We start from the raw sequence: 27658 nt of genomic DNA, 5'->3' as shown, positions 1-27658 counted from the left end.
GCGTGGGTGCGTGCGCATATGAGCGTGTGTGCGCGTGTGTGATTGTGCGTGTGTGTTTATTTTACCAAGACACAGGAAAATAATTGGGTGACGACTCCAGTGAGAGTATTCATCAGGTATTGTTTGGCTGTGAGCATTATGCAACATTTCCTCTATACGAGTTAATTCAAGCCCGGACTCCAATATGGGAATGTGCAATTCTATGGGAGTGAACTAAGTGTTCTATTTATACCAATACCGATCTTCTTGTGTCAACGTGTCTCCATTTAGACGAGCGGACCATTCAAAATCGGATACCTTTTTTGAGAGCCCGGAAAAAACAACATTTCACACTAGTTCGTGAAACTTTTTTTTTCTCAGGCGTTAAAATTAAAATGTCCATAAATGTTTAAGAGTGATGACCTAGCGTCTTCATTAGAGTTATAAAAACGTGACCAAAAGTAAAACATTGTCATTAAAAATGCTACGCAAAATAACTAACTACACACACACATAACACATAGTAAATCATTAATTAGGCATTGATATTGACATGAATTATTATACAATCATATTTTAACGTGACACAGCAAATGTTAGCATTTATAAACAACATAATTAGAGATTGTATAAAATAACAATAAATCAAAAACAGTTCATAACATATTGTTATTTAAAAAATATAAAACATCTTGATGTAATTATTTAAATGAACCTTGTTCAAAATGAATCTTTACCCGTTATAAAAAGTAAGTCGTAGTTAATTTGGAAAAAATATTACAAACATATTTTTATTAAAATGTAATACCGACCTAACATGTATGATAGCCAGGAATAACCCTGGTTTTGCACCCCTTGTGTGGTCATTTATCTCGCAAAGGCTGCCGTGCGTGAATCGAGATTGTATTACCAAGCAAATAGGGCACTTCTTACATCTTACACAAATAAATCACCTAGTCGAAGCTAATTAGACAGTTGCTTCACCAGGTTAAAAATATACTATATATTTTGTACATGTTTGTACCTTCCAAATGTATATCGATCTTTATTACATGGTGAGGCAACTGAAAACTAGTTTCAACTGTTCAATATAATTTTGAATAGTTTGGGGAACAGGAAACAACGTTTTATTCTGGCATGGGAGAGTCCTCTCCTTTAACACAGTTCTCTAAAGCAGAAGTTATTCTGGTCTTACTCGTGTTTGCTTTTCAAGGTAGCAGATCTTTGAAAGTCTGAAAATAATCCATTAGATATTATGATTTTCTATTTAATGTTTTGTTTTCTTTGGAACAGAAATTTCCGATTTCATATTAGCCTAAAAGCTCTATATATTCACAATGTTAAGACACTTTTGTAATATTTAGGTACATTTTATATATGATTTAAATAAACAAATTTAAGACAAAAATGCACGTCAAATGACAAAAATAAATATACTAATGAATCACACCAACTTATTATATAAATTCGCGTAATATTACATGCAATGGAAATAGCATAATGCATTTAAATCAGATTACAATAACTTCAGTGCTTTGAGTATACAATACAAATGCCACAAATGCATTTAAACTAAAAGACAATAACCCCCATGTTTAAAAATAGTTGTATCATATTCAGGATCTGTATTTCAATCCATACTTGGTCGAAAATAACAACTGAAAATGTCAACTGTTATAGTTAATGGTGTTTTAAAAACAAACAACATTCTATTGGGCAAAATGAAATTTCCATTATAAACGGCATCCGGAATAGGCTTGCAAATTCGAGTTTTTTGCAAAGTTATTTATTTTTTTTATTTTTATCCATTGTTTTTATTTTTATTTTGTACCATTGGAATGGGTTTGGTAATACAAGTGAACTATATATTTGGATTCCTGATTACTTTTTTTTAAATGGAAATTCCTCTCACATTTCAATAAAAGAAAATAACTCAAAATTTACAATTATTATCATCAATTGTTGAAAAGTTTACTTGAAAAATTGCGTTTAGATTATTATTCATTTTTATCATTTTCTAAAAAAAACAACCTTAAGTACTTTTTCAAATTTGAATGTCCCACGATTCATTAGGGAAAAAAATCAGGAAATTTGAACTCCATGTGAATATTGTTTAATTGAAATCTTCCAATTGGACACATCGACAATGTGCTTTTTCATTGGGAAAGTATTCATACTTTGTCAGTGGGACAACTAAATCTCTTAACAAATAGCGATTTGTTTTAGTTTACCTGTGTCCAGACATTGTATCCATCCAATTCCACGCTAACACTTCTGTTCCGATTTTTTAGCGATCTATCAAAAATACCTAAACTAATCTTACTCAACCAGTGACACAAATTCCATGTCAGATTTATTGGACTTTTCTATAATCAGATGCCATTATCGACAGACCGATTAACACGTGATTACGGACATCCAATGAGTTAGTAATTGATAAAGTACATCAGCACATTGGACTAGCATGATAAGAAATCAGAAAATGATAGTATGGTAATACGGATTTTCAAGACGGTGATGATTTTGAAGGATATTATTTAAATTGTCATCATTCTGAAATAACTTGATTGTCATTTTACAACATTGTTATGTCTTATTTTATTTTAATTTCGACCAAGCAGTTAATGAACAATCTGCTTTTACATGTATTTGTATTATTTAATTTCTAACAGAGGATATAGATGTTAACATATCAACAAATTCCGAGCGAAGAATACGTTCTGCAAATGGCTTTCCGCTAGATTTTGACGTCAGATTTACGTCAAATAACGTACATTCAGATTTAAAATTGAGCGTTAGTGATGTCAGCGATGATGTACCAGTGGTTCTACAGAGAGCTGGGAAAATGGTGTCTTACCGGGTCTCCTCAGAGGTGAGCTGTGAGGATTATGATCACAGTCGCTTGATGTGTGATCACACGAGTTATCTCATTTCTGAGATGATCTATTGGGGTCTGAAAGTCAGGAATGATATCAAATGTGTATAATAGTACAAATTGATATAATATATGTTGTAAATTATGATATGCAAATACAAGTCTTTTTCAAGTTATATAAATCGCATCGTCGTATAGGCAAGCCATGCCTAGAGATCAACTAGGGGACTCGATCGTTCCACATTGAATACCAAACTTAAAGTAATTGTTGATCAGTTGTTTGAGAGGTACATGTAAATCATCGTCTATAAGATAACATAAACAAAACGGTTGATATAGCTAATAAAAAGGCAATTAATTCATGAATACAGACTCATTGAATGAACGAAATTGTTGTCATAAATAACTGAAATATATAATCAAAACTGAGCATCAATTCAGGCAAACTTATTTATATTTTATTACTTGTCTCTCAAATAGTCGATCGTATAAACGATAAAAGTGTTTCTTTATTTGCATCGCACTACAGCACCTTAGGCTGATATAACATTACAAATGTATACAATTTTATCACTTCATTTTTTTGAATAAATCTTGTGTATTGTTGCAGCCCGCCGCATTCTACATGGATGTTTCAAACAAAGCGGCATTCATCGTATGGCGAGATGACGATACTGAAACGGATAACTTTCTTTTTGTATGAGGGTCTCAATTGTCATCATCATCATCATCATCATCATCATCATCATCATCATCATCATCATCCTTACACTTTTATTAAGAATCATTAGTAGTAGTAGTAGTAGTAGTAGTAGTAGTAGTAGAAGTAGTAGTAGTAGTAGTAGTAATAGTAGTAGTAGTAGTAGTAGTAGAAGTAGTAGTAGTAGTAGTAGTAGTAGTAGTAGTAGTAGTAGTAGTAGTAGTAGTAGTAGTAGAAGTAGTAGTAGTAGTAGTAGTAGTAGTAGTAGTAGTAGTAGTAGTAGTAGTAGTAGTAGTGTGGGTAGTTGAATGGGTCATCGTGAGGTCTACTCAGTATTTAACCGCAAAGCAGTCCAGATACAGATTCCGGGTTATCTGAAGTTTGATTCGTAAAGTTTGGAACGTAAAAAAGGCACACGCATATGTTACCATCGTTTAAAAGTTAAGGCCCTTCTCTCCTCCAAAAGTTCGGTATTAACAAGTCTAGCGCACGAGGATTGCTCTCACATCCGCTAACGTAATATATAGCCTTCATTGCAGCCGGGGGGGGGGGCAATGCGACACTGTGTTCATGTTGTTGTTGTTTTCTTGTTTTTTTCTTGTTTTAACTGATTTTGTTTCCATTACACACCTTAATCATCAAATGTATTCTATGTATTAATTAGATTTTTTAACAAAATTTCTAATGCGATTAAATCGGGGGCCTTAGCTTATGTTGTTATAACTTTTGGTCCGACCCATTTGTATATATCAATCATGCATGTGTTTTGAACTTGTAACTGTTTACTTCAGTTCGGGACGTATCAGTCTGGCAATCGAGAGCTACTCGTGCAGCCACCAACGTCCGTCGACGCCCGCCACTCCGTGATGGAAATTGAAGAAACCAGCCCGACTGAAACTGACTTCTTGGTAAACCCTGATTTCGGTGAGATCATATATAATTCGACCCTGTTTGAAAACTTGACTGACAAAATGCATAAAATCTCAAGCAATCATACTTATACTGGGTTGTAGAAAGTATTAAAAGTTGTATCAAACCTATATTAAGATACTTCCGAAATGTATACTTTTTATCGATTCGTATTCTTCCTGCTTATAATACCATTTGATTTTCATTTCAATAAAAAATAATAAATCTACTGATCACATCGTAAATGATGTCAGAGCAATTTTGAGAGATTTATTACCTTTAGCTATATTAAACATCAATTACACGTGTTTAAGTATAAAAATGCTCATTCCTGTAAGCTATATCGCCTATAGTCTAGTAAGGTATACAAATAATTTAATCATATTAAAAACGAACCATGTTTGATCGTTTGCCCTGTTGCATTCAAGCGTAGACTTGTAAAGTTTGAGTAATGTTTATAGGAAAATAGGAATACGATTGGGCCTATTCATACAATGCACACAATATATTTGAATTAGACAACACAACAGCTTTATACTTTTTTGGTAACGGTCATTATTGATTCTGTGAATAACTGATCATGAAATGCCAGCCTAATTTCTGTGTAGATGCCAGCAGAGTTGAGCAGATGGTAGCATCAAATGCGAAGGACTCCGACCGAGTGAAGAGACAGGAAACAGATTATGAAGTTGAAATCTTCTTTGTTATCGACTACAGTCTTTATTCCTTGTATGATTTTGCTGATCTCATCGAATTGTACAACTACTTTATTTCTCCAAAATAAAGCTGTACTACAGCCTGTAGTACTACTTTTGTATCTAAAGTATCAAACATACATTTAAAGCAAACAAAACAGAACAATATTTTACTATTTAACGTTAACCTTATAGTACCGTGTGATAATTAAAGTAAATATACAATCACACAATAAAAGATTTAACAGAAAATTGTATTAGTCACTACACTGTTTTGTACCAATATCCTGTCTTATTTTCTAGCTGGTATATGCAAATGACGGGCACCGATTCAGAAAAGCAAACATCGGCGATTTCAGCAATTAAACAATTCTACGCTTTTGTTTTAAATGCGGTAAATATCATTCACTTTTGTTTTGTGTTTGTTACCATAAGACAAACCGGCAATCATTTATTACATTTTAATAAACCGTGTTCCCCAACGTCAATCCCCAAACGGATTGAAATATATTTAGGCAAAGTTATAAAGAATCACAATATTCAATATTTAAACATGTTTAATTTGTTTGAAGCGACCTTGGATGCCGACAGACAAATACATAACATTGTTAACTAGATATACAATACACTTAATACTCATATCACGTTCAGCTTGAATAATATCCTCAAATGTATACAATACATTTCATGACATGAAATCCATTGATAATATAATCAACAAAAAAGGATTCTTTCATGTGTTCAGAAATTTAATTTTGCGCTTTAAATTTAACAAAATCAAAAAAAAAAAATAATATTAAAAAATGAAATTTTCATCCGTCATTGTCGGCTGTCCAAGCGCTGAATGACTATGCGGTAAATAAAACCAGTAAACCTCGAGCGCAGAGCGCGCCATCTACCAATCCATTGGAAATAGACAGGGGGAAATAATTTTCTTCTAATTCATTGCGTTCAAACGCAGAAAACTATATTGTTTTGCACGCCTCGTTCCTTATTTCCCTCCTGCTTTTGTGCTGGTGTGTACAGGAAATATGAACGCTCTAGAGTATTAGTTTTTTCCATAACCAAGAGTGTTTGTCACGGATATGCGCACGGTGATTCAAATTCTTCAATGGAGCGTAAAGACATTTTTGTGAACCGAGAAATAATTAATTAGGAGTATAAATATTTTCACAAGATAAGGTTTTGATAATGCTACAGACGACGGTATTCAAAAAGGAAGGTAACTGTATGGTGACAATAAAAAAGTTATTACATACAGGTACTAGTTTTATCTTTGCCCGTGGCTAGGATGACAATTTGTGGGGCCAAATTTAACTTCTTTTCAAGGATTCATAGATTCATTGAATAGAAATAAGATTCCAATTTTCCATGATATATGCCTTATATGTTTACAGATGAGCGTTCGCTACATCTCAGTGACGGGTTCAGGCTACACAATTTCCCTCGTTTACGCGGGAATATCCATTGCAACGGTAAGAAGCACACAAAAAACTATCATTGGTCACATAGTTGTGATTTTTTTGCAGAGCAGAATAAGAAGTATCTTTGTTAGTATTTTAGGGCGGAAATAGTAATTCATTTGTTCTTTTAACAGTTATATAAAAAAATTGTCCCCAATCAAAAATCTGAGACGAATGCTGTTGACACATTCTGGTTATATCTAGAGGAAAAATAGTGACTTGATATAACATCAAATCATGTCCTTGTTTAAGAGTTCTACGGACGCACCGTACATCGAAAATAATCTACAAGCATTCGATGTAAATGGCCGTCGAGCGTTCTTGGCCACCACCGTGTTGTCTGACTTTAAGGACTGGGGAAATACCAACCTAGAGCAGAATTACAACTATGATGTCGCTATGATGTTTACAAGGTAATTTCGACACACCTTGTTTTGAAAGACGTGTTGTATAATTCAACCGTAATTAAGGGTTCGTTGAAAAACTGTTGAGTCGAGGAAATAAATCGTTAACAAATAAATCCAATTCTAGTCTGAAAGAAATAGTTGATAGTTTATAAACACACCCAAATTTTCTGGTCTAAAGATTTCGTAAGATGTTGTGATATTTGTCATAGCGCCGTTGTTGTTGTTGTTGTTGTTGTTGTTGTTGTCACCGTCGTCTTAAACAATTTAGCATGAACGCCAAACCGTTTAAGATAGTTCAACAACTCGTACACGTTTTACTACGACACTCTTTAAATGTGAAGCAAGACTATACTCTAGCATACCTTTGGTCAAGTAATGCTCTTTATCAACGGATATTGGAATCTTTCGCTGAGTACAGTGGTTGCCAATTAAAGATGGTTGCTGAGCAAGTTTTATGTTCATAATGAGGTACATGGTTGCTAAGGAATGTGAAAGGGGATATGGAAAGCAAGCGAGTGTCGTGATAATCATTGGTTGCTGTGAAAATTGTTGTTAAGGAAGGTGATGGTTGCTTAGGAGGACCATAGTTGGAAAGATATATTTCTGACGGTAGTTAACTGTTGCTAAAAGGTCATCGGTCATTTAGAAAAAGAATTTGTAGTTTCTATGGAGGTTGCCAGAGATTGATGATTGGAAATGAGATGATTTAAACAAAACATGTAGTTAGTAAAGGACTGCTAGAAAAATCTACATATTAAATACCTCAGCTCAGGACACTGCAGTATTTGAGAGAGAAAAACATTATGTAATAGTTTCCTAATGTTATTTAATGTAAAACAAGTGACAACAAGGGGATGGTTAATAATTACCCAAGGATCACGCTTTGAAAACAAAATGCCGAGAACTATTAGGCTGCATGCCAAATCGATAAGCTCTAGGCCTTGCAGTTTTGTTTTTTTATATATAAACATTGGCATACAACTACACGTATGAAGTTTCAACAATAATTGTTTTGTTTTATATTTTAGTTATGAAATGGGCAGAACTGTCAACGACGAGTTTGATTCCACTGTGGCAGGTAACATATGTTTTTTCGTATGATAACAAGTATTCGAAAATGTCTTACTATAATTCTAGTTATTCCATGGTAGATCGTTGTTACAAGGGACCTCCTATGTAACGTTAAAGAAATCATTTGATTCACATTGCACTAAATTGCACAGGTCAAGGAAATGACAGGAGTGCATTCCCTCCCGTGACTAGAAAAGAGAAAAATGGTTAGTTTTGTCTAAACGCTTATTATTTTGCATATGGGTTTCCAAAACGATAAAAAATAAATAAAACACGTGTATGATATATGTAGGATTTGTCACGAGTTGTCATATATTACACACTTTTATTCAACGAGTGCAGGAATTTAGTTTATTTCATATTTCCTTAACAAGATGAATACAATTCAACTATATCATGAGTTTGACGAGTGATAGATTCTCTTTTTAGCACATCCTTTTTCGGTAAAAAATAACAAAAAAATATCTGTAAAACCTGTTTTACCTACCCTTATTATTTGCTAAATACCAAAAAACTGACAATGCAAAGTCATTTCCCGCGATTCATTTATTGCAGATATGTACTTTCGGAAAGATTTACATCTAGTAAGAAACACAACATCGACACTAAACAGTTTTTTAAATGGTGACTTGACAACCGGTTATATGACGCCATATTTTTAATATGTTCATGGCGTAATTTCTTGTTTAAGTACGGTTTTAAGACAAGATGGTCCCCATATCAACAAATACATATTTCGATAAAACAAGTCTAGAATTGTCAATACGAGCTTTACATGATTAAAGAATATTTTGTCGCTGTCTCAGCTGAGCTAACCCGTTTGAAACTAGCGCATAATGGTTTCCAATTTTATAGTGTGTATATTTAGCATGTAAAAGTCACATGATTAGAACAGATAAATAAACCGACGATATTTTTAAATTAACTGGGATTTTTTGTGGAAGACAACCCCAGTGAATTTCGATTTGGAAAAAGACACAAAAGCTGCGAAAATTACATGTGTCGGAAGGAATATGAAATACATCAGTAAGTAAGAGTTTATGCTTTGTACACAACAATATTAATAACAGAAGCGTATTTTTTTTTTCAATGATCCCACTTGAATTGCTTCAATTTGATAATTGTGTGTTATATAGTTAGGGGGAGGTTGTAAACATACAACAAACAAAGTCGCAGACAAGGGGAAACCCAGTAAAACATTTTTTTTCTACTAAAAGATTGTGAATGGTTTCAATTTTTAAAATCAAACTTTGAATTTCATTGTAAAATAGCACGTAATTGTTATATAAAACCGAAATCAAGGTATAGCATCTGATAAAAAAACACTAAACAAAATGATTAACGAAATAACAGGCAATCATAAAATATACATTTAAGCATATTTATGATTAATGGTTGAACCGAAATTGAACGATGTCCTTCAGGGAGCAGTTGCAACCAAACTTAACAACTGGATAGAAAGCCATCCTCACTATTCTATATCATAAATCATACGGATTATGACGGAATCATCAGTCGGGCACACGGTTATTTAATAACTTACTCGATTGCAGGTCTCGCCTACACTCCTGGAGCGTGTAGTAACTCAAGATACAACATAAACGAAGACCATTTCGGAGCGGTTCTGGCCACGATTGCTGCACACGAGTTGGGACATAAGTAAGTGACGGACATGATGCTTAGGCTTGAATGCGAGTCCTTGATAACGTAGCTCATAGTGCAGATAACACCAACTCGGAATTGACTACACAGTGTATAACTTTTAATTAACTTATAATTTTTCTCTCTTTTATTATAGCATAGGAATTAAAGCATGGTTATACCAGATCATATCATGAGCTTTGTTCCATATTTATAAGTTTTGCAACTAAATCGTTTGTGATTCACTATGTATGTCACTGAACATACTAGATCTACTCGATCTATTATTTGTTTTTCTTCAGACCCGGGGTTCTTTTTAAATCACTAAGTGGTTCCGTTCAACAATTTCTTCATCTTATTTCTTTCTAGAATTTAAAGTTAATTTAATTTCAAATTGGTAAATTTCAGGTGTGTAACATAAAAACGTTAAAAAATCCTGTATCGCATGCTATTCAGTTTGGACGCCCAGCACGATGGTACAGTTGACGGTATTGGCGAACTTTGTTCGAGTGATGAGGCGTATGTGATGGCTCCCTCTGTTGGCATGTCTTCTGATGCGATCAAAAATATCCGCCAGTTCTCATTTTCTTCATGCTCCATCGATTACTTTACTGCGTATATCACAACGTTAGAAAAGTAAGTAGTAGTGGAGTTTAAGTAATGGTTAGAATATATTGATACGACCAAAGCTAGTGGGGTCTTGAAAAATAATAACAATAATATAACTTACCACAGGGTATCTGACCGTTGACCCACGGTGTCGGTTACTCGTGTTAAAATACATAGAACCGTTAAGATGTATCACAGTAGATTTTGTTTATACATTACTTCCAACAAATAAGATACTTAATTTACCTCTTTCAGATACTTAAGCAATAAATTATATGCCTAAAATGAGTATACCTATATGTCTAAGGCATATCAATTATGATGCACTTGTATATTGTTTAGGATGTCTCAATTTTATTCAGTCGTTGCTATTCAATTTAGTTGCACTTTATTCCATAGAATTAGTCATAATTCGCGTACATTCACCAGTTGTTTATAGGTTTGTTTATAGGTCCGACATCTTTCCTTCCGCATATGACCTTCTTTAATCTAGGTCAGTAGAGCGCTACACCATTTTAAATAAAAATAAAGTGCAGTCCATGCCGCTTCGTTTTATTACCGAAGTTTGATAAGGTAAATAGTTTAATGTAACACTTCGACAAACCTGTTTCCAAAATAATGTTTTGACAGTGCTCCGTCAGACGGCCGTATTGTGAAAAGGTTTGTCGAAGTGTTTGAAGAAACTAAACTCTCAATCAAACTCTGGTAAAAGAACCTTAAGAGGCGTAGACTGCGCTATGTTTCATTGCAAATGGTTAAGAAATAGTGAAGTTATTCTTGTTTTAAGTCTTCATTCGAAGCAAAATATTGCCTTCCGACGTAGCATTTATGACGTAATTTATCACGCGCAGAGATCTCTGCTATAATTACGAATTTACAAAAAAGTTTTTTTACTAGTCATAATGCAATATTTTTTAAAAACTTAAATAAGATAACCATGTTTTCAAATTTAGAAGTAAAATATTTCTTAGGGTAACAGAATATTTAGTGACGTCATGTGATGTTGATGATCATCACATGACAGGTGTGGTGGTAGTGATTACTGTACTGCAAACGGAAGTAACCGCTGTGTTGAGTTTAATGTTTAAAGTGCAATGTACTAATCTTGTGCAGTTGAGCTGGGATAAGTAATTTGTCTTAAGTAATTTGTCCAAGACTGGAGACACTAGGCTTTAAGTGATTTTGGAATACTTTTTTGACAGAATGGTAAAACATGTATACTTGAAGGGGTGTATATGTTGAATAATGGCTGTACTTTCCAGTGACGGCAAGAACTGTCTGGCAACCCGCACCGCCACCTACGACACATCAGACCTTGACCCTTATTTGGGTGACCTTGCCGGTCAGGTGTACACTCCAGATCAGCAGTGTGAATACTTGGAGGGTGACGGCTCCTACTTCTCCAGGGTACATCTATTGAAATGGTTTACCTCTGAATTTTTTTATAAAGGATCAAAAACTATGTTTATCTCAAAATGTTTCAGAGTTTTTACTAATGTTTTACATCCATTGATTCATTTTTGTGAATCGTTTATTTCCTTGATTGGAAGTGATAATTGTTGCAGATCAGCTATGAATCGGATTACAGCGGGATTTGTTCCGGAATGAAATGTTTTGTGCCAGGAACAACTAGCTCGCATGTAAATTATCTCGCCTGGGAGGGAACAACGTGTGGGGACGAAAAGGTAGGGACCAACGAGATTCGTTGGTAAAGACGTTATTTCACAAAAGTGTCATTTTCTATAGGGCAATCTATTTAGGACCTTAGGACCTTAAATAAAGTGGTTTCCAATGTAGGACCAACATTTAAGAACAAAGTAGTTTTCATAGAACTCAGTTCAGGGTAGTATTTAAAACAAACTGTTTTCCGATGTAGGACCAAGTTTTAACAACGGAGTATTCAATTTATTTCAGCATTTTAGAACAACGCGTAACAAATGAGAAATTTAGGAAAGTGCATGACTTATCTTTTACTTACATACTTACACAGCCTAAAATTACTTTCCTACACTACCGAAAGGCTGACGTAACTTTTGCGATTAACCAGCCGCAGAAACCTAATTATCAGCTAAAATGTTCCTCAAATGTCATATTATTTCATGCAAAATTGTGCGAGTATTAGTTTAACTTGTTGCTTTAGACCTACGGATATGTTGTTATGACCATGGTCCTCGCGATCTTTTCTCATACCCCCATACTTCAAATATGAACAACATTTACTTTCTCCTACCTCCCATTTCTATTCTTTCTCCCTGATTTACTTTTTCTCATGCGAATGATTGGCTTATTTTCGGATACTCCCACTGGTTTACGTACGTTGATGGTATTACATATATATAAATATAGGTACATTTAAAATACGAGTATAGTTTTATATACTTCCGCGATCCCTTAAAGGACTCTAACATTCTCACACCTCTGAATTTCTCACTTGGTTAGCTATAATTATCCTATGATACAGTGTTGTCCATCCTAATCCAGGCCCTGCCATTACTCTCAGAAGTTACAGAAACTCACTATTGTCAAGTGTCTCTACTAAAACGTTCAGAGCTTTTACCAGTAAAAGGACATAATGTATGCTGAATTAAACGCTTATGATGATATCTCGTTCACAGAAAATGGCTGGGTCCAAATATCAGAGATGACGAGCTTCTGTCCAGCTCCATTCAGAAAGGACAGGCCTGACAATCATTGTGTGCATCCTCGTGTACATACCTCACAATATACCGGCAAAACGTAGACATGACCTTGAATTTCCACCATTGAAAGCATTTGGTTTATAACACACCCGAATAATTTCTTTGGTACATTCAATAGACCTCCTCATTCTATATCTTCAGTCCTTCCTGATATTGAAAATTCTATTGGAATGGCATTGCACACTTGGTTAACGGATATTTTCATTACTTACGATTTCAATCTCGATTTACACAAGCCTCAGTCTGATAACAAACTTTCAAATATCACGCTCCAGTACTGACTGTAACAACTCATCTCGTACCCATCTCATTTTGCAAAAACGTCCTGTTTTACTATCGACCTATTCATGACATCAAATAGCAATATTGTTACAGTAAGTGGCGTGGGGCATTTTTGGAATAGCCTATGCGCTTTATTGCCCGGTGTTCTATTCAACAAATGCAATATATTATATTCAGTCTGGGTTTGCTTTACCCAGTGCCATTAAACCGGGTTTATGTTTAAACGTTTTGCTACTGAGCTTGTTTCTGTAGCTTTTCGCATAAATATTGATATTTACAGCAGTTTTGTGAGTGCCGTGTGGAAGCTGTAAAAAGTCGCCCTGCACTTACATTTTATGTTGTCATAATTTCCAGTTTTACAGAGTCTGAGAACGGTAGTCTTAAGTTTACATAATCTTAGCCATGTTAAAGACATTTTTATACAAAGGTTGTAGTACATTTTTCTAATCACTCAGAGTTGATTTCATTCACACAATATATTACTGAATTATTAATCACTCATGAGTTTTTAGACCGCATTTATTATGCCAGAATCCTACACTCAAGTTTGTTACGTTGATTTTAGATCCCCTAATATGGCTTTTTGGCAATGTTCTGCAACAATTCTATAAACGAGGTGGCTATAAAAAAAATATTAATACAGTAACTCAGTGCCATTAAACCGGGTTTATGTTTAAACTCTTTGCTACTGAGCTTCTTTCAGTAGCTTTTCGCATAAATGCATATATATTGTACCCAATGACTCAAAAGTTAATCAATTTGCATCTCTCTATCATACATTTTGTCAAGCCCTGGATACCGGGCAAGAGGTTCGAGTATTTATTTTTTTGGGGGGGGGGATTTTTGAAAAGCTTTCGGTAGGGTTTGGCAAAAGAAACTCTTGCATCAACTTGAATCTAAAAGAATTGCAGGCTCTCTTCTCCACTGGTTCTCGAACTATCTCTCAGACCGCTCTGAGAGAGTTGCTATCAATGGATCAGAGTCGACACGCCTGAAGCTTTAAGCTGGACACAATGGTCTATACTTTCTATTCATTGTCTTCCTTTATGACATTGTTGCTCAAATTTAAACAGGAGTACGTCTTTTCGCCAACGATACAAGCTTATACGTGGTTGTTGATGATGCGCTAAAAGAGGCTGGTTTAAAACGACATAAGTCACGCAGAGAGCAACATAGACTCGCACTGTTCTATAAGATGACATAATCAATGACACTAACTTATATTTCAATTCTCGTCCCGAATTCTGCTTCTACAAGAAATTTGTAATACACAGGTTTTTGCAAAGTCATTCATCACAACCATTATTGCCTTATGGGACGATCTTACTTCTAATATCCAAGAGTCTTAAACAGTGTCGATTTGCAAGTCACGACTATCACACTTGATTAAATATCAAACCTACCCGCCTATTTTTGTGACGGCAATTGTTTCTACTCCATAATGTACCATAGAATGATGACCCATTGAAGTATTTTAAAGGAGCACTTGTTTTCGAAGACCATGATTCCAGGTCATTAGAAAGAACCGAATACTACTTCTTCCACTGGTAGCTCTATCGCAGCCAGAGACAAATTCTCTTTCAAAATATCCATTTACCTCAACCTGTAAATGAAAAACACTCTTATTTGGTAGTCATCAATCTGATGACATAACAAACCGAAACATAGTTTTTGTTTTGTTCATAAGTTCATCACAGCCTCGAAAATGTTTCCGTAATTTATTATAAAGGCCTACTCGGGATTGTCCTCGAATCACGAGCGCAAACCAATTCACATGCCCAACTTTTCTACTACCTTTTCCTCTCCTGCAATATATTTTCTCTGTCATTGTACCTACTCTTATTCTCCCTTTTATCCGTTCTACCGTTTTTTTTCCTAAATGAGTAAATTTCACGAATGAATTATACATATTTTATTTTATTAAGTGTTCTTCATTAAAGGGCCAGCATTTCAGAACAAATTGTTTCCAAATGTACGACTAACAATTAAGAAAATGTATCTTTCAATTCATGGCCAACACTTTAGAGAGAAGCGTTATCAGTGGGTAATTTAATGAAGGGGTAGCGTTTTAGAACAAAGTGTTTTCCAATAGAGGTTCATATTTTGGGGAACAAAGTCTTTCTCAAGTGTTTAAGAAAAAACATTTTAGTGTGAGTATGTTAAGACCATCACTTTAGAAATAGGTGTTTTTTTCTTATTTAATACCATTATTTGAAATAACACCATTTCAATGTAGGATAATATTTTCGGGAAAAAATCCGATGATTAACAACCAGCGCAGTTTTTTTCACTTTTTTCCAATAAAGAATCAGCAATTTAGAACAACATTTAAATTCGATGTAAGATCATTATTAAATTCGTGGATCGCTTATCCCTTTATTACCGTTCTTTAAAAACAAGTTAAATTTTTTTCCATAGCCGAGATCGTTATTTCACAACCATCTTCTCCAGAAAAAATCTTGTAAATACCTGTTATATACTCTTTAATAACATTGAACATAATAAACGGCTCAAAATACCGTGAAAATGGTGAAATGTATACACATACTCGCGTCATAAAACTTGATACTTTTTGACCATCGTTTTAAACTAAGGGATCTTTATGTCCCATAACCTAAGTGTTCTTTATATAACAGCCATCTTCTCAGAAAAACCTGGTGAATACCTATCATAAACGCTTGAATAACATTGAACATAATAAATGGCTCACAATACTGTGAAAACGGGGAAGTGTATACACAAAATTACATAACAAAAAAAAATTTGAATGATCAAGATCATATCATTTAATGTTTTAAAAAATCGTTCATATTGTATTAAATTAGTCATTTATATACTATATGAATATATGTATACTTCATTTTCGAAACCCTCTAGCTATGTAGTGGTGGATTGTGCGTTGCCTCGTCCAGTGCTCCGGCTGTAGCGGATGGTGAGTGGCTATGTGTCTATGATAGTACGAAGTATAGCGCCATCTTATTCACAAGGGACGACAAAAGACCAAGAATTGGAAAACCAATTGAACTGTTTAAGAACTGACAAATAAAGGTCTTAGGTTCGAAATGTATTTTAGACCCTCTCAGAAATATCATTTAGAGATACGTGCATTAAAAGGATATGTGCAAAACCCGCCGACAAAAAGCCCCTATTTCATTTCATTAAAATAGACTATTTGGGCTAACAAATAACAGTCTGTTTGTTTCATTTCCGTCAAAAGCTGCATAAAAAAGAATTGAATTGGTCAATTATTATGCAAAATTTCGTACTTTAACATTAGTGTTCGCATCTTTATTACTATTATTATTGTCATGATAATTACGAATATAATCATGACAGTTATTGTATGATTATTACGACTTTATCATGACTATGATTGTCATGACTATAACACTATTTTCATGATTATTGTTGTATGACGACTATCATCATGGCTATTATTGTATGATTACGACTGTTATTATCGTTATTATTATTATGGCGGTACAAAACATTCTAGATACATTGTTTGTTAAGCCTGCAACTCAATGCGACAACCAACCTCTGTTCTTTTAGAGACATGTATGTTCGGAAACAACCCAAGCATCGTAACGTTCGAGACGGTCACGTGCAGCGAACTGCTGGCTTTTTCCAACACCTCATACAAATGCTACAACAGCAGACGTCGAGAAGATTGTTGTGAAACATGCGAACAAATAAGGCTCGCAAACGTTAACAACGCTGGTAAGCAGTAGTTTAAACATTATTTATTTTACAGATATTTTTAAGATTGTTCAGAAAGTTATTTTAACTTTTGCTTAGACACTGTCGTTGGCTTGAATTTGCGCGAGAGTGTTGTCTTGTGTTTCTGAGGAAACAAGACCCTCCCCCTTGTCTGGCTTTGTGACCAAACTCATATGATTACATTTCGACCCGAGTCCGACCAGGTCGCCTTGGAGAGGAACGTGTACGCTAACCATTATGCAAACCGAAAAACGTAAATTGCTTTTTATGACTCCTTGTTTGTTTACTAAGACAACTATCAAAATAGGAAAAAAGAAGCCACTTCAATTCTGATATCGCCAATGACGCTGTTTGTTGTCAGTTCTGTCCGGAGAGAGCTCTAAATATACCAAGTATTATAATAATTATATCTGTCATATTATGCTTTTTTATACCTGCAAGGTTGAAATTATCTTTTACCCAATTCGGACCTGGATATGTCCGAAAAAAGCTTTAAATATACCATGTATTATTATATCTTTCATATCATTCGTTTCATACATGTGTTAAAACTTGAGTTTTCTTTCCCACTCGGATATTGTGTTCGGTCAATTCATCCCGGGAAGGTTATTAGTATCTATCATATATCCAAATACACCTGTTTTCACGCACTCTTTATATTTTCTTTTCGTTTAACTGAAACTCTTCTTGCACTTCTTGCATTGAGTTGTCAAACTATGATCTCTTAACACAGGGCATGAAAGAATATTAACAAGTTCGGTTCGTAACAGAAATACTTAAAGAATGCCACAGTAAAAAAAAATGACATTATTTTAATATAATATGTTGTTTTTGGGGATAAAAGGTGTATCTGAAAACGTTTCTCTCCACAATCTGATTCCGTCACTGGGTGGGGCTCAACCAAAGAGCCTTCTTTAAGACTTAAAAGTAAACTGATTTCTTCGGTTTCATTCATGTACTCCATGCTTAATAATTCATAAGCTAACAGCTCCAACATTAATCGTAACAACTCGGCCATCTCTGGCAAGCTTCGGGATAGAATATACAATTCTGTTGGATAATTTCCGAGGTGTTTTGATTGCTCTAACATTCCTTGCCAGACGACAACCTACAGCATTGTTTTGAGTGAATATAAACGCTGATACACATCGTGTACATACCACTAAATCTGGTTTATTTTTCTGTATACGCTAAAACTTTAAATAAGTTCCGTGCTCAAACTGTCGACGAACGTTTACTGACAAAATTGCTGCCGTTTCCGTACATCCTGCTGCAAAACCTTATCATGTTTTGGCCCTGTTTAATTATCGAATCAAATTCTTTAAAATGCGGGTATTATAATATCTATATCACTTTTCGACCCTGGGCCGCTTACTGATATAGATATTTACACTGTTATAGAGGAGGCATTTGTATTATTAGACCAGGCAAATGCTGTGTTTAATGGCTAATAATAAATTATTATTATCATTATTATTATTATTATTATTATTATTATTATTATTATTATTATTTCAGATTGCGAGTACGGCGACAAGGCAAGCTGGTGTGCAACGTTGCCTCTGATTGACTGCTATAACAATGACGCTGTTTGTTGTCAGTCCTGTCCGGAGAGAGCTCTAAATATACCAAGTATTATTATATATTTCAAAATATTATATATATATATTATGTTCGGTCAATTCATTCCGAGAAGGTTATAAGTTTCTTCCATATATCCAAATACATTTGTGTGTCACTCACACTTAATATAGTTTTTTGTTTGGCTGGAACATTTTTGCCACCTTTTGCATTGCCTTGTTATCAAACTGTGAAGTATTCTCATTGGGCATGGAAGGGCGTAAACTAGTTCGGTTCCTAACAGGAATACTTAAAGAATTTCACAGTAAAAATATAGATTGACATTATTTGAATCGAAGTTGATTCTTAACAAAATTATAAATTGTTTTTTTGGATAAACATTGTATAGAAACACACCAGAATCACTCAACCTATTCCGCGGTACCGCTAAACATCCAACTCTTTTAAAATTTAGTTAAGTATTATAGCCTTAGATTTACTTAAATTCTGGTGTATATCCGTTTGATTTAATTCCAATTTATAAATATTTAGACTGAGTTTGATAACCAGATGTGTTTCCTTATACATTGTCTGAAAAGTATATCCGAAATACATATCCGAAATACATATGCGCTTTAAGTCTTCCGCATCTAAGATTATTACTTCAAGTTGAGCAATAAGGAAAAATTTAGCACTTCAAAGAACATTGTCTAACAAGAAAATTGCCAAAATACAACGTATTGATACACACTTTTTCACGAACTACAAAAGAAGATATCGTGTAACGAATAATTGCATTTTAAAGTACTACATTCAAATTGATTCCCAGTGAAGTGTATTATTGCATAAATGATTAAGATTCCTCAGAATATAGTCATTAGGCTTAAATGCTAAGTTTAAATTACATCGCCATCTACTTACAGCGTAGTAAAATTAATAGAATACTGACACTGTAACCCGTCATTAAATATTCGTGATTGATTATTTTGGCTAATGGCCGAGGTGGTCCGATTGCGGAAAAACGAAAACGGTACATGTATGTTTGTCTGTTGTAAGATATATCTCTTGTGTTTCCTATTTTATTCATTGAAAGAAAATGTAAGTAAATGTGTACAATTATAAGCGTGTTACATAGGTCAGTAAAAAGTTGTTCCCTACACTCGGGCGTTTTATTAACGTCGCATGTTGTACCATGGAGGATCACGTGATCAAAATGGACCAGCTAACATTATTAGTGTTCAATAAAACTATCAAATATGTTTGATAAAAACAACCTATACAAACAAACAATTGTATAAACTGGTTGTAGAAAAAGGAAACATCAAGATCTCAAAAACGTTTGTCTTGTACCGCTATTAGAAACCTTTGGGCACATTTAATGGGTATTTAATAACTTTTCCTCAAACTCGTAGGCAACGGCTTTTTTATATATTGGTTTACGAACCTTAGGACCCGATTCGTCAAAGCTCAAGAAAAACGTTTCGGAGTATGTTTTTTCTTATTTAAAATAATCTACTTTTTAATAAATAGGTAAACTTCAAAAGTCAATGATCATTCATTACATATACCATTATCTATGCTATCACGATGGAACTGTACGTAACCCAACAATTAGATAGTCTCACACCACTACACGTCAGCCAATCAAAATGCAGGAAACTCAGTTAAGATACTTCCGGTTTGAGTTTAAACATGGGAGAAACCATGCTTTTGTACAATACCGTTTCTGATAGTATTACCATAATCTAATAGTATTTTAATACATGATAAATATTATTCCTCCTTTAAGTAACACCTTCAAGAGATTTTTCCCATCAAGCTAGATTAATTATAACATTTTTACCAACTACACACCAAGGAACCATGCTGCATTTCCCATCTGTATAAGGCTACTTACATTTTGCTATTTCAATGAATACGATAATCCTTTAAGTAATACTCATGAAAGAACTTACCATTTTAGAGTGATATGTCACAGTGTGTGTATACCACGTGATGAATTACGTCATATATGCAACGTCGGAAGGCAATATTTTACTTAAAATGGACACTTAAATCAAAGATAACTTTTCTTTTACACCACCATTTTAAATGAAACAAAGGGCAGTCTATGCCGCTTTAAAATGCCTGCATTTGTTTTATTACCGACATTTGATAAAGTCATTAGTTTCATCAAACACTTCGACAAACCTGTTTCCAAATTCATGTTTTGACAGTGCTCCGTCAGACGACCGTATTGTGAAAAGGTTTGTCGAAGTGTTTAAAGAAATTAAACTCGCAATCAAACTCACGTGGTATATACACACACTGTGTCCATTAGTCGAGCTGTGCGCGTGTGGATTGCCCGTACGGTCGGAAAAACTTGTTGATGTTATCACTGTTTTCAGTGCTATAATCGATCTTAGTTTTTGTACTTGTATGCATGAAGGAACAGCTTTTGTAAATACTTGCTCCAATATTGCTACCTATTTTAAACTATATGTTTAAACTTCCAGGTCACAAACTCATTTCCATGTTTTGATATGTTATGTATGTTTGTTCTTCATGTCGGAAAATTGCTCATTGAGCTAATGTTTTATTATTGCCATATAACCGATTTTAGATAAAAAAAATTATTGTATCATGTGTTTTATATATTTGTGATAGAATTGAAGGTAAATGTAATTGTTTTTAAGTGATATTTACTCAAAAAGATATGTGTATATATGTATAAGTACATGTGTGTAAATCTTAGATTAGAAAGAGTCCATTAAATTATCCATGATTTAATTCTAAGTGTTTTTCAGCCATTGGAGTAAAACTATAAACAACACATGCAGTTTAACCTTTTTACCCCCCCCCCTTAAAATTTGTCGGAGTGAACTATTCATATCAATATTGTCTGGGACAACTCCCGGATAATGAGATATGGTTAACATTTGGACCTTCAGTGTTAATGTCGTGGAAACCTTAAGATTACTTTCAGCTGAAAATCGGTTTCTGATCAATACATGAAAACAAACTCTTAGGCCTAGAGACCGCGAACTTGGTAGAGATCCCTCAAACATAGCCAGTACCCTATTGTTATGTCAGCTGGTCAAAGGTCATGGTCATGGTAACTAAGCTGAAAGTCCGATTTGTTTCAATAACTGAAAAATACTTGTATCCGCGTACCTCAAACTTCTTCTGGTTTAATGTATCTGCTTCCTTTTAGTCATGTGTCAAAAACATTCGCGACGTCTTTTATGCTTTGCATCAATATTATTCTTATATTTCCCTAAACAAGTACATGTATTAGCGTAACTCACATGGTCAAAGACCAGGTTGATCCAATTGGAACGATGTAAGTTTCATTTTTTTCATGGCAACAACATTAGAACTTATTTAAACACACTATTTATGCACTGCATTGTTAATAAAAGCTTAGAAAATACATAACGGAAAGAAATATATTTTATAGAATTAAATTCATTATACTGTACCTTATTTATGCGATTTATACATTGCAGATTGCCCATATGGAGATCGGTCAACGTCATGTAATGCAGCTGATTGTCCAACTTATACTGAAGAGTCAAGAACAGTTTTATGTTGTCAAACATGTGCAGCTACAACCACAACAATCACAACGCCCACTACAACTACACCAACAACAACTTCAACTACACCAACTACCATTACAACTACACCAATTACAACAACCACAGCACCAACAACAACTACCACTACACCAACTACAACTACCACTTCACCCACTACAACAATCACAACGCCCACTACAACTACACCAACTACCACTACCACTACACCAACTACAACTACCACTACACCATCAACAACAACCACCACTACACCCACAACAACTACCTCAACACCAACTACCACTACAGTTACACCACCAACAACTACCACAACACCATCAACAACTACCACTACACCAACTACAACTACCACTACACCAACTACAACTACCACTACACCAACTACAACTACCACTACACCAACTACAACTACCACTACACCCGCAACAACTACCACAACACCAATAACAACAACCACTACACCAACTACAACTACCACAACACCAACTACAACTACCACAACAACCAGCACTACACCAATAACAACAACAACCACTACACCAACAGCAACTACCACTACACCAACAGCAACTACCACTACACCAATAACAACTACCACTACACCAACTACAACTACCACTACACCAACAACAACTACCACTACACCAACAACAACAACCACTTCACCAACAACAACTACCACTACACCAACTACAACAACCACAACACCAACAACAACTACCTCTACACCAACAACAACAACCACTTCACCAACAACAACAACCACAACACCAACTACAACTACCACTTCACCAACAACAACTACCACTACAACAACAACAACTACCACTACACAAATAACAACCACTACACCTACAACTACTACCACTACACCAACAACAGCTACCACTACACCAACAACAACTACCATTACACCAACAACAATTACCACTAAACCAACAACGACTACCATTACCACTACACCAACTACCACATCACCATCTACAGATTCCACTACACCAACTACCACAACCCCAACTGCAGCTACCACTACATCTACTTTGAATATGTGAGCACGTCATCAGATATTTCATGTTATAATATTAACAACCATATCGTCAATCACGTAGCAACAATGTTCCGAAAAATTGGCCCATTTTATAAGAAATTTAAAGATATCGAAATAAAAAAAAAAATTCGAGTATTAGATTTTGAATTATTATACACGTGTTTGTATCAAGTGCTGTTTTTGTTGAAAATTAAATGGTAAAACTGTGAACAATACCGAATTTTCAAATATATTTTAATTTTCTGCTCCAGTCAACAAGAAACATCAGGTATGTTGTAAATAATCTAACATTAAATATCCATGTGCAGTTCAAAAGTTGAAACAAATAATGTGTGCGCCACGCAACATAGTTTGATATTAACCTAATAATTTTGTTTGTGTTTAATGGGGTTATTGGAGGGTGTTGACTTCTGCCCTAATAAAGACCATCGGGTGCACCCGTCGGACATCTTGAAATTAAATGTTTAAATAATTCATAAATGTCTTTTGTTTTGTCTACATGCTTTAATATGAGAACAGCTGCATACACTTCACATATTCGGCAGTTTAATACTCTAAGAGTACTAATATTAACCACTAATTCTAACAATGTTTGCATTCTTCACAGATCAATGCCACGTGTCCTTTTCGCCTTTAGAATCCTGTCTGTGTTATGCAGCACCTGTCCTTATACAACTTGGCTCAACTCTTGGGTTTATTATTATAACCGTTATTGAAGAGATACGGTGTGAACTTTTTGTTATGGTGACTCTTATCGATAAAAATCAATAAACTCTTTTGCAGATGCAATGACCGTGGTAATTGTGGCTGTGACATGCAGCGTAGTCCATATTTTAATTAGGACTATCTTCATCTGCGCAATGGTTCGTGATCACCTGATACGGAAGATCTAGATACAACTCTCCTTACAGGTGTAAGTTATGCATGCACTAGTAGCGTTATTAGCTTTGCATATCTGAAACTGTTTTGTGATTATTTTTAAAGGCATAGCTGCTTATTTTTGTTGGTATCAAAACGTATGAAGAACTTCATGATAATCGTAAACGTCGTGTATATACATAATGATTTTTTTATACATATGATTTTGAAACATTGGTTTTTCGATATTGACACTGGCTCCGAAAGATGGGATTATAAGGAATGTCATGAGATTGAATAAATACAGCTTTTCCTATGTAAATATTTTCTCGGCGTTAAGAGTTCTGTAATAATTGTGTGGCGTTAAGAGTTCTGTAATAATTGTGTGACTTTAGGTGAATGTGGTAGATTACCAGTGATCACTATTTATGTCTCAAAATGTGTCAAATATTGGCGCAAAGTTTAACAAATGCCTGGATGTAGATTCACTTAAAATTCATATGTTATGATAAAAAATCTGTGTAATCTAGGTAGGCGTACATGGGCAACTTATATCAAAGAAAATTTTATATTGTTTGCACATGGTTTTGGCTATGCTTGTTTTTTTCTCAGGGTGTTGTATGCATAGAAAATACTAGTTTAGTGTCGTGGATGGAGGAAGTTTATCTGGTAAGACGGAGAAAATTATCACCCGATAAATTCCACAGCCAGGCCAGATCAACTTTCTCCATCCACGACACTAACCTAGTATTCTATTTATCCTGTTACTTTGTTTATCAAAACATTATAAATTACCCTAAAATTATCAAGTACTTTAAAAAAAAATGGGATAACTGTATTTCTCTGTTCCCACACTCGGTATCTATGTTAAATGCGCCCCTAATATAGTTCTCAAACCTTTTCAATTTATTCAATACTTATATGCATTTTATTAAGTCAATATCAATTCAAATCATAAAAAACTTTTAAAAGTACTTAAACGTGGATCAGTCAACAAACATTATCTTATCATGTAACAATTATTCCGCAAGTCACAGACTACACAGATCACGAGCGTTTACAAACAATCGCCACATGTCCAATGAATTTAAATTATTTTGATATTAAAGAATATAGTGTTTGATGTTTAGAACTGCACCGGCAAAGAGAAAATTCATTTCTTTGTAAGTGAGATTTTGTCATTCACCACCGAAATGGAATTCACCATCGTTGAATGCTGTACATTTTCATATGACCACATGAATGTAGATAAACATGACGTGGTCAACTACGATACTTATAAATGCTTTAAGTCTTTATTGAATGTTGATAGATACCTTAATATTAGTTAACCGTGTCCTATACGAAAATCATTGGCTAGATCAAGAACCTCTAGTCATAAACTCCATATTAAAATTGGTCGATGTTTTAGTATTGATAGAGATGATAGTGTTAGTATTTATTGTTTATTGGACAAATACATACTAGTACTTGGTTTTGAAGATGAATATCATGTATTTCTGAGTATTCAAGATTTCAAGACATCATGACAATATTTATTTCTTGGTATTGTGAAAACAGTGTCATTAGTGTTCATTTCTATAATCTAATGGCATCGGAAAATGTTACCCATATCAAATCCACTGCTCTTTATGTTCCTAAACCCACAACTCTAATTAAGTTACATATAAGTATTTTGTTATATTTGATTTGCATTGTAACATGTTAATTTAGTTCGTTATAATGGTTATTATAAACAAAGTCTTAGACAATTTGACACGAAGTAAAAAAAAATAGTTAGTAAATATGGCGTTTTTGTTGATACTAAAATAGTTTTAGTTTTGGTTTCAAGGGTTTCGAAACCTGTTTCGAAGGTTTTGATTAAAAAAAACAAATGCATGGTTTTGTATCAATGAATTTGTGTCAATTATATGACGCATTATATGACGCATTTGTTGGTTCTATTTTAAATTATTCGGCAGAGGTTTGGGGCTAAATGTAAGGAGTTAGAAGGAATTCATTTAAATTTTGTAAAAGATTATAAAGAGTCAAAATAAATACTTGCAATGTCAATGTTTATGGCGAATTTGGAAGATTTTCGTTATATATTTGTAGATATATGCTAATATTGTCATATTGGTTTAAAGTTGCTACCACTGATAATATTATCATCAAAACTTCATATGCACAAGCTAAGAATGATTGTGTTAAAGGTTGTCGTAATTGGGTGTATAACATAAGAAAGATATTAAATGATTTTGGTTTTAGCCATGTTTTGGACGATATCTACAATATTGATGTTGATATATTTATAGTTTTGAAATGTAGAATATATGATGCTTTTAAACAAGATTGGTATGGTGCTTTAGAAAAAAGCACGGTGCTAGATATGTATAGATATTTTAAGACTAGTCTTGAATATGAAAGTTATTTAGAGCTTATTAAACTATGTCTGTGTATTAAAGATTCGCTTAAAGTAAGATCCACAATAATTAATGTTAGAACTTAATATTGTACCATTTGTTCATCCTCTTATTTAGATGATTTTTGTATATATGTATATACTCGTTTGTATTACATTGTTTGCTATTATGCATACACGTTCACATTGATCAGCAATAACATATGTGTTGATGACGATGTACACTGTACAAATCGAAATAAACTGTCTGTCTGTCTGCCTGTCTATAATTTCAACAACATAATGGAGTTTCTGCATATAGTCATTATTTCTAAATTTCTTCCATCCAATGACACCTAAGATGGCCGTTAGCTTATTTTCACTAAATGGTGTTTCAACACACGTGTTGGATCACTGTCCGCCATGTTGTTTTTCAAAGTGTGTTAATTTTCGGATAAGACATACCGACGAAACCGCAATCGGAGAGGGTTTCGATACTTTAATCAAAGCACTGAAAGACTCTCGGTTATAGTATTTGAGTTTATTTCAGAACACAATAGGACAAATGCACATACATACACACTCAGTAAAATACGTTTGTGCATATAACATAGTCAATGTCCATTCAATCTTCAAATCACACAATTACAAATTGGTTTAGGATTCAATCTTCAAATCACACAATTACAAATTGGTTTAGGAATCACAGTACCATGGCACAATATAAACATAGCAAGAGCAATAAACAAATTTCTTCCGTAAACACTATAGTAGGTCCTTCAAAACTCGAAAGCGTTTAATACATACATCGATAATTTCTATTTACATTAGTATTTTGAGAGGTGAATAATTCTATAAATTTCATCATATTCGGTCTTGCATAACAAAATTTATCCATGTAAACTTTTCCTTTATCAGTTAAAATTTACATTCAAGAACAAAATAATATCGATTTTGTTTCCAAAAAAAATGTATAGCAGCTGGTTAATGCCATCTACTAGCCTCTACCTGTAATCTATGCACAGATGTACTCTTGTATAAGTCGAATGAACTGTCTGTTCTGTTCTGTTCTTTAAATAAGTTGTTACGTTGAAATCTGTTTAAAAAAGCAGGTTCTAGCTCTGGTAAACTCTGTAAATTCTGAGCTCCAATTAATAACTGTATCAGTAACTTTTCGCTTA

General features: G+C 34.1%; 1 protein-coding gene across 1 annotated transcript in view; it reads left to right on the top strand.

Moving 5' to 3' along the window:
* LOC128226459 (uncharacterized) overlaps window positions 1-26754 on the top strand; it is a 30659-nt gene extending 3905 nt beyond the window's left edge. Inside the window, exons 2-19 of the mRNA XM_052936339.1 lie at window positions 2652-2851; window positions 3465-3551; window positions 4346-4478; window positions 5072-5192; window positions 5462-5552; window positions 6556-6633; window positions 6874-7034; window positions 8057-8106; window positions 9653-9758; window positions 10197-10376; window positions 11612-11756; window positions 11915-12034; window positions 16208-16262; window positions 16883-17050; window positions 18569-18682; window positions 22099-23239; window positions 23491-23507; window positions 24023-26754. Of these exons, the coding sequence (XP_052792299.1) occupies window positions 2652-2851; window positions 3465-3551; window positions 4346-4478; window positions 5072-5192; window positions 5462-5552; window positions 6556-6633; window positions 6874-7034; window positions 8057-8106; window positions 9653-9758; window positions 10197-10376; window positions 11612-11756; window positions 11915-12034; window positions 16208-16262; window positions 16883-17050; window positions 18569-18682; window positions 22099-23239; window positions 23491-23507; window positions 24023-24132 (3077 nt within the window). The 3' untranslated portion in view covers window positions 24133-26754. The remainder of the gene's footprint in view (window positions 1-2651; window positions 2852-3464; window positions 3552-4345; window positions 4479-5071; window positions 5193-5461; window positions 5553-6555; window positions 6634-6873; window positions 7035-8056; window positions 8107-9652; window positions 9759-10196; window positions 10377-11611; window positions 11757-11914; window positions 12035-16207; window positions 16263-16882; window positions 17051-18568; window positions 18683-22098; window positions 23240-23490; window positions 23508-24022) is intronic.
* The last annotated feature ends 904 nt before the right edge of the window (window positions 26755-27658 follow it).

The sequence above is a fragment of the Mya arenaria genome, chromosome 3 (genome assembly GCF_026914265.1).
Source record: "Mya arenaria isolate MELC-2E11 chromosome 3, ASM2691426v1".
Lineage (NCBI taxonomy): Eukaryota > Metazoa > Mollusca > Bivalvia > Myida > Myidae > Mya > Mya arenaria.
The sequence above is the reverse complement of the archived record's forward strand: the minus strand, read 5'-3'. Positions and strand labels throughout refer to the sequence as shown.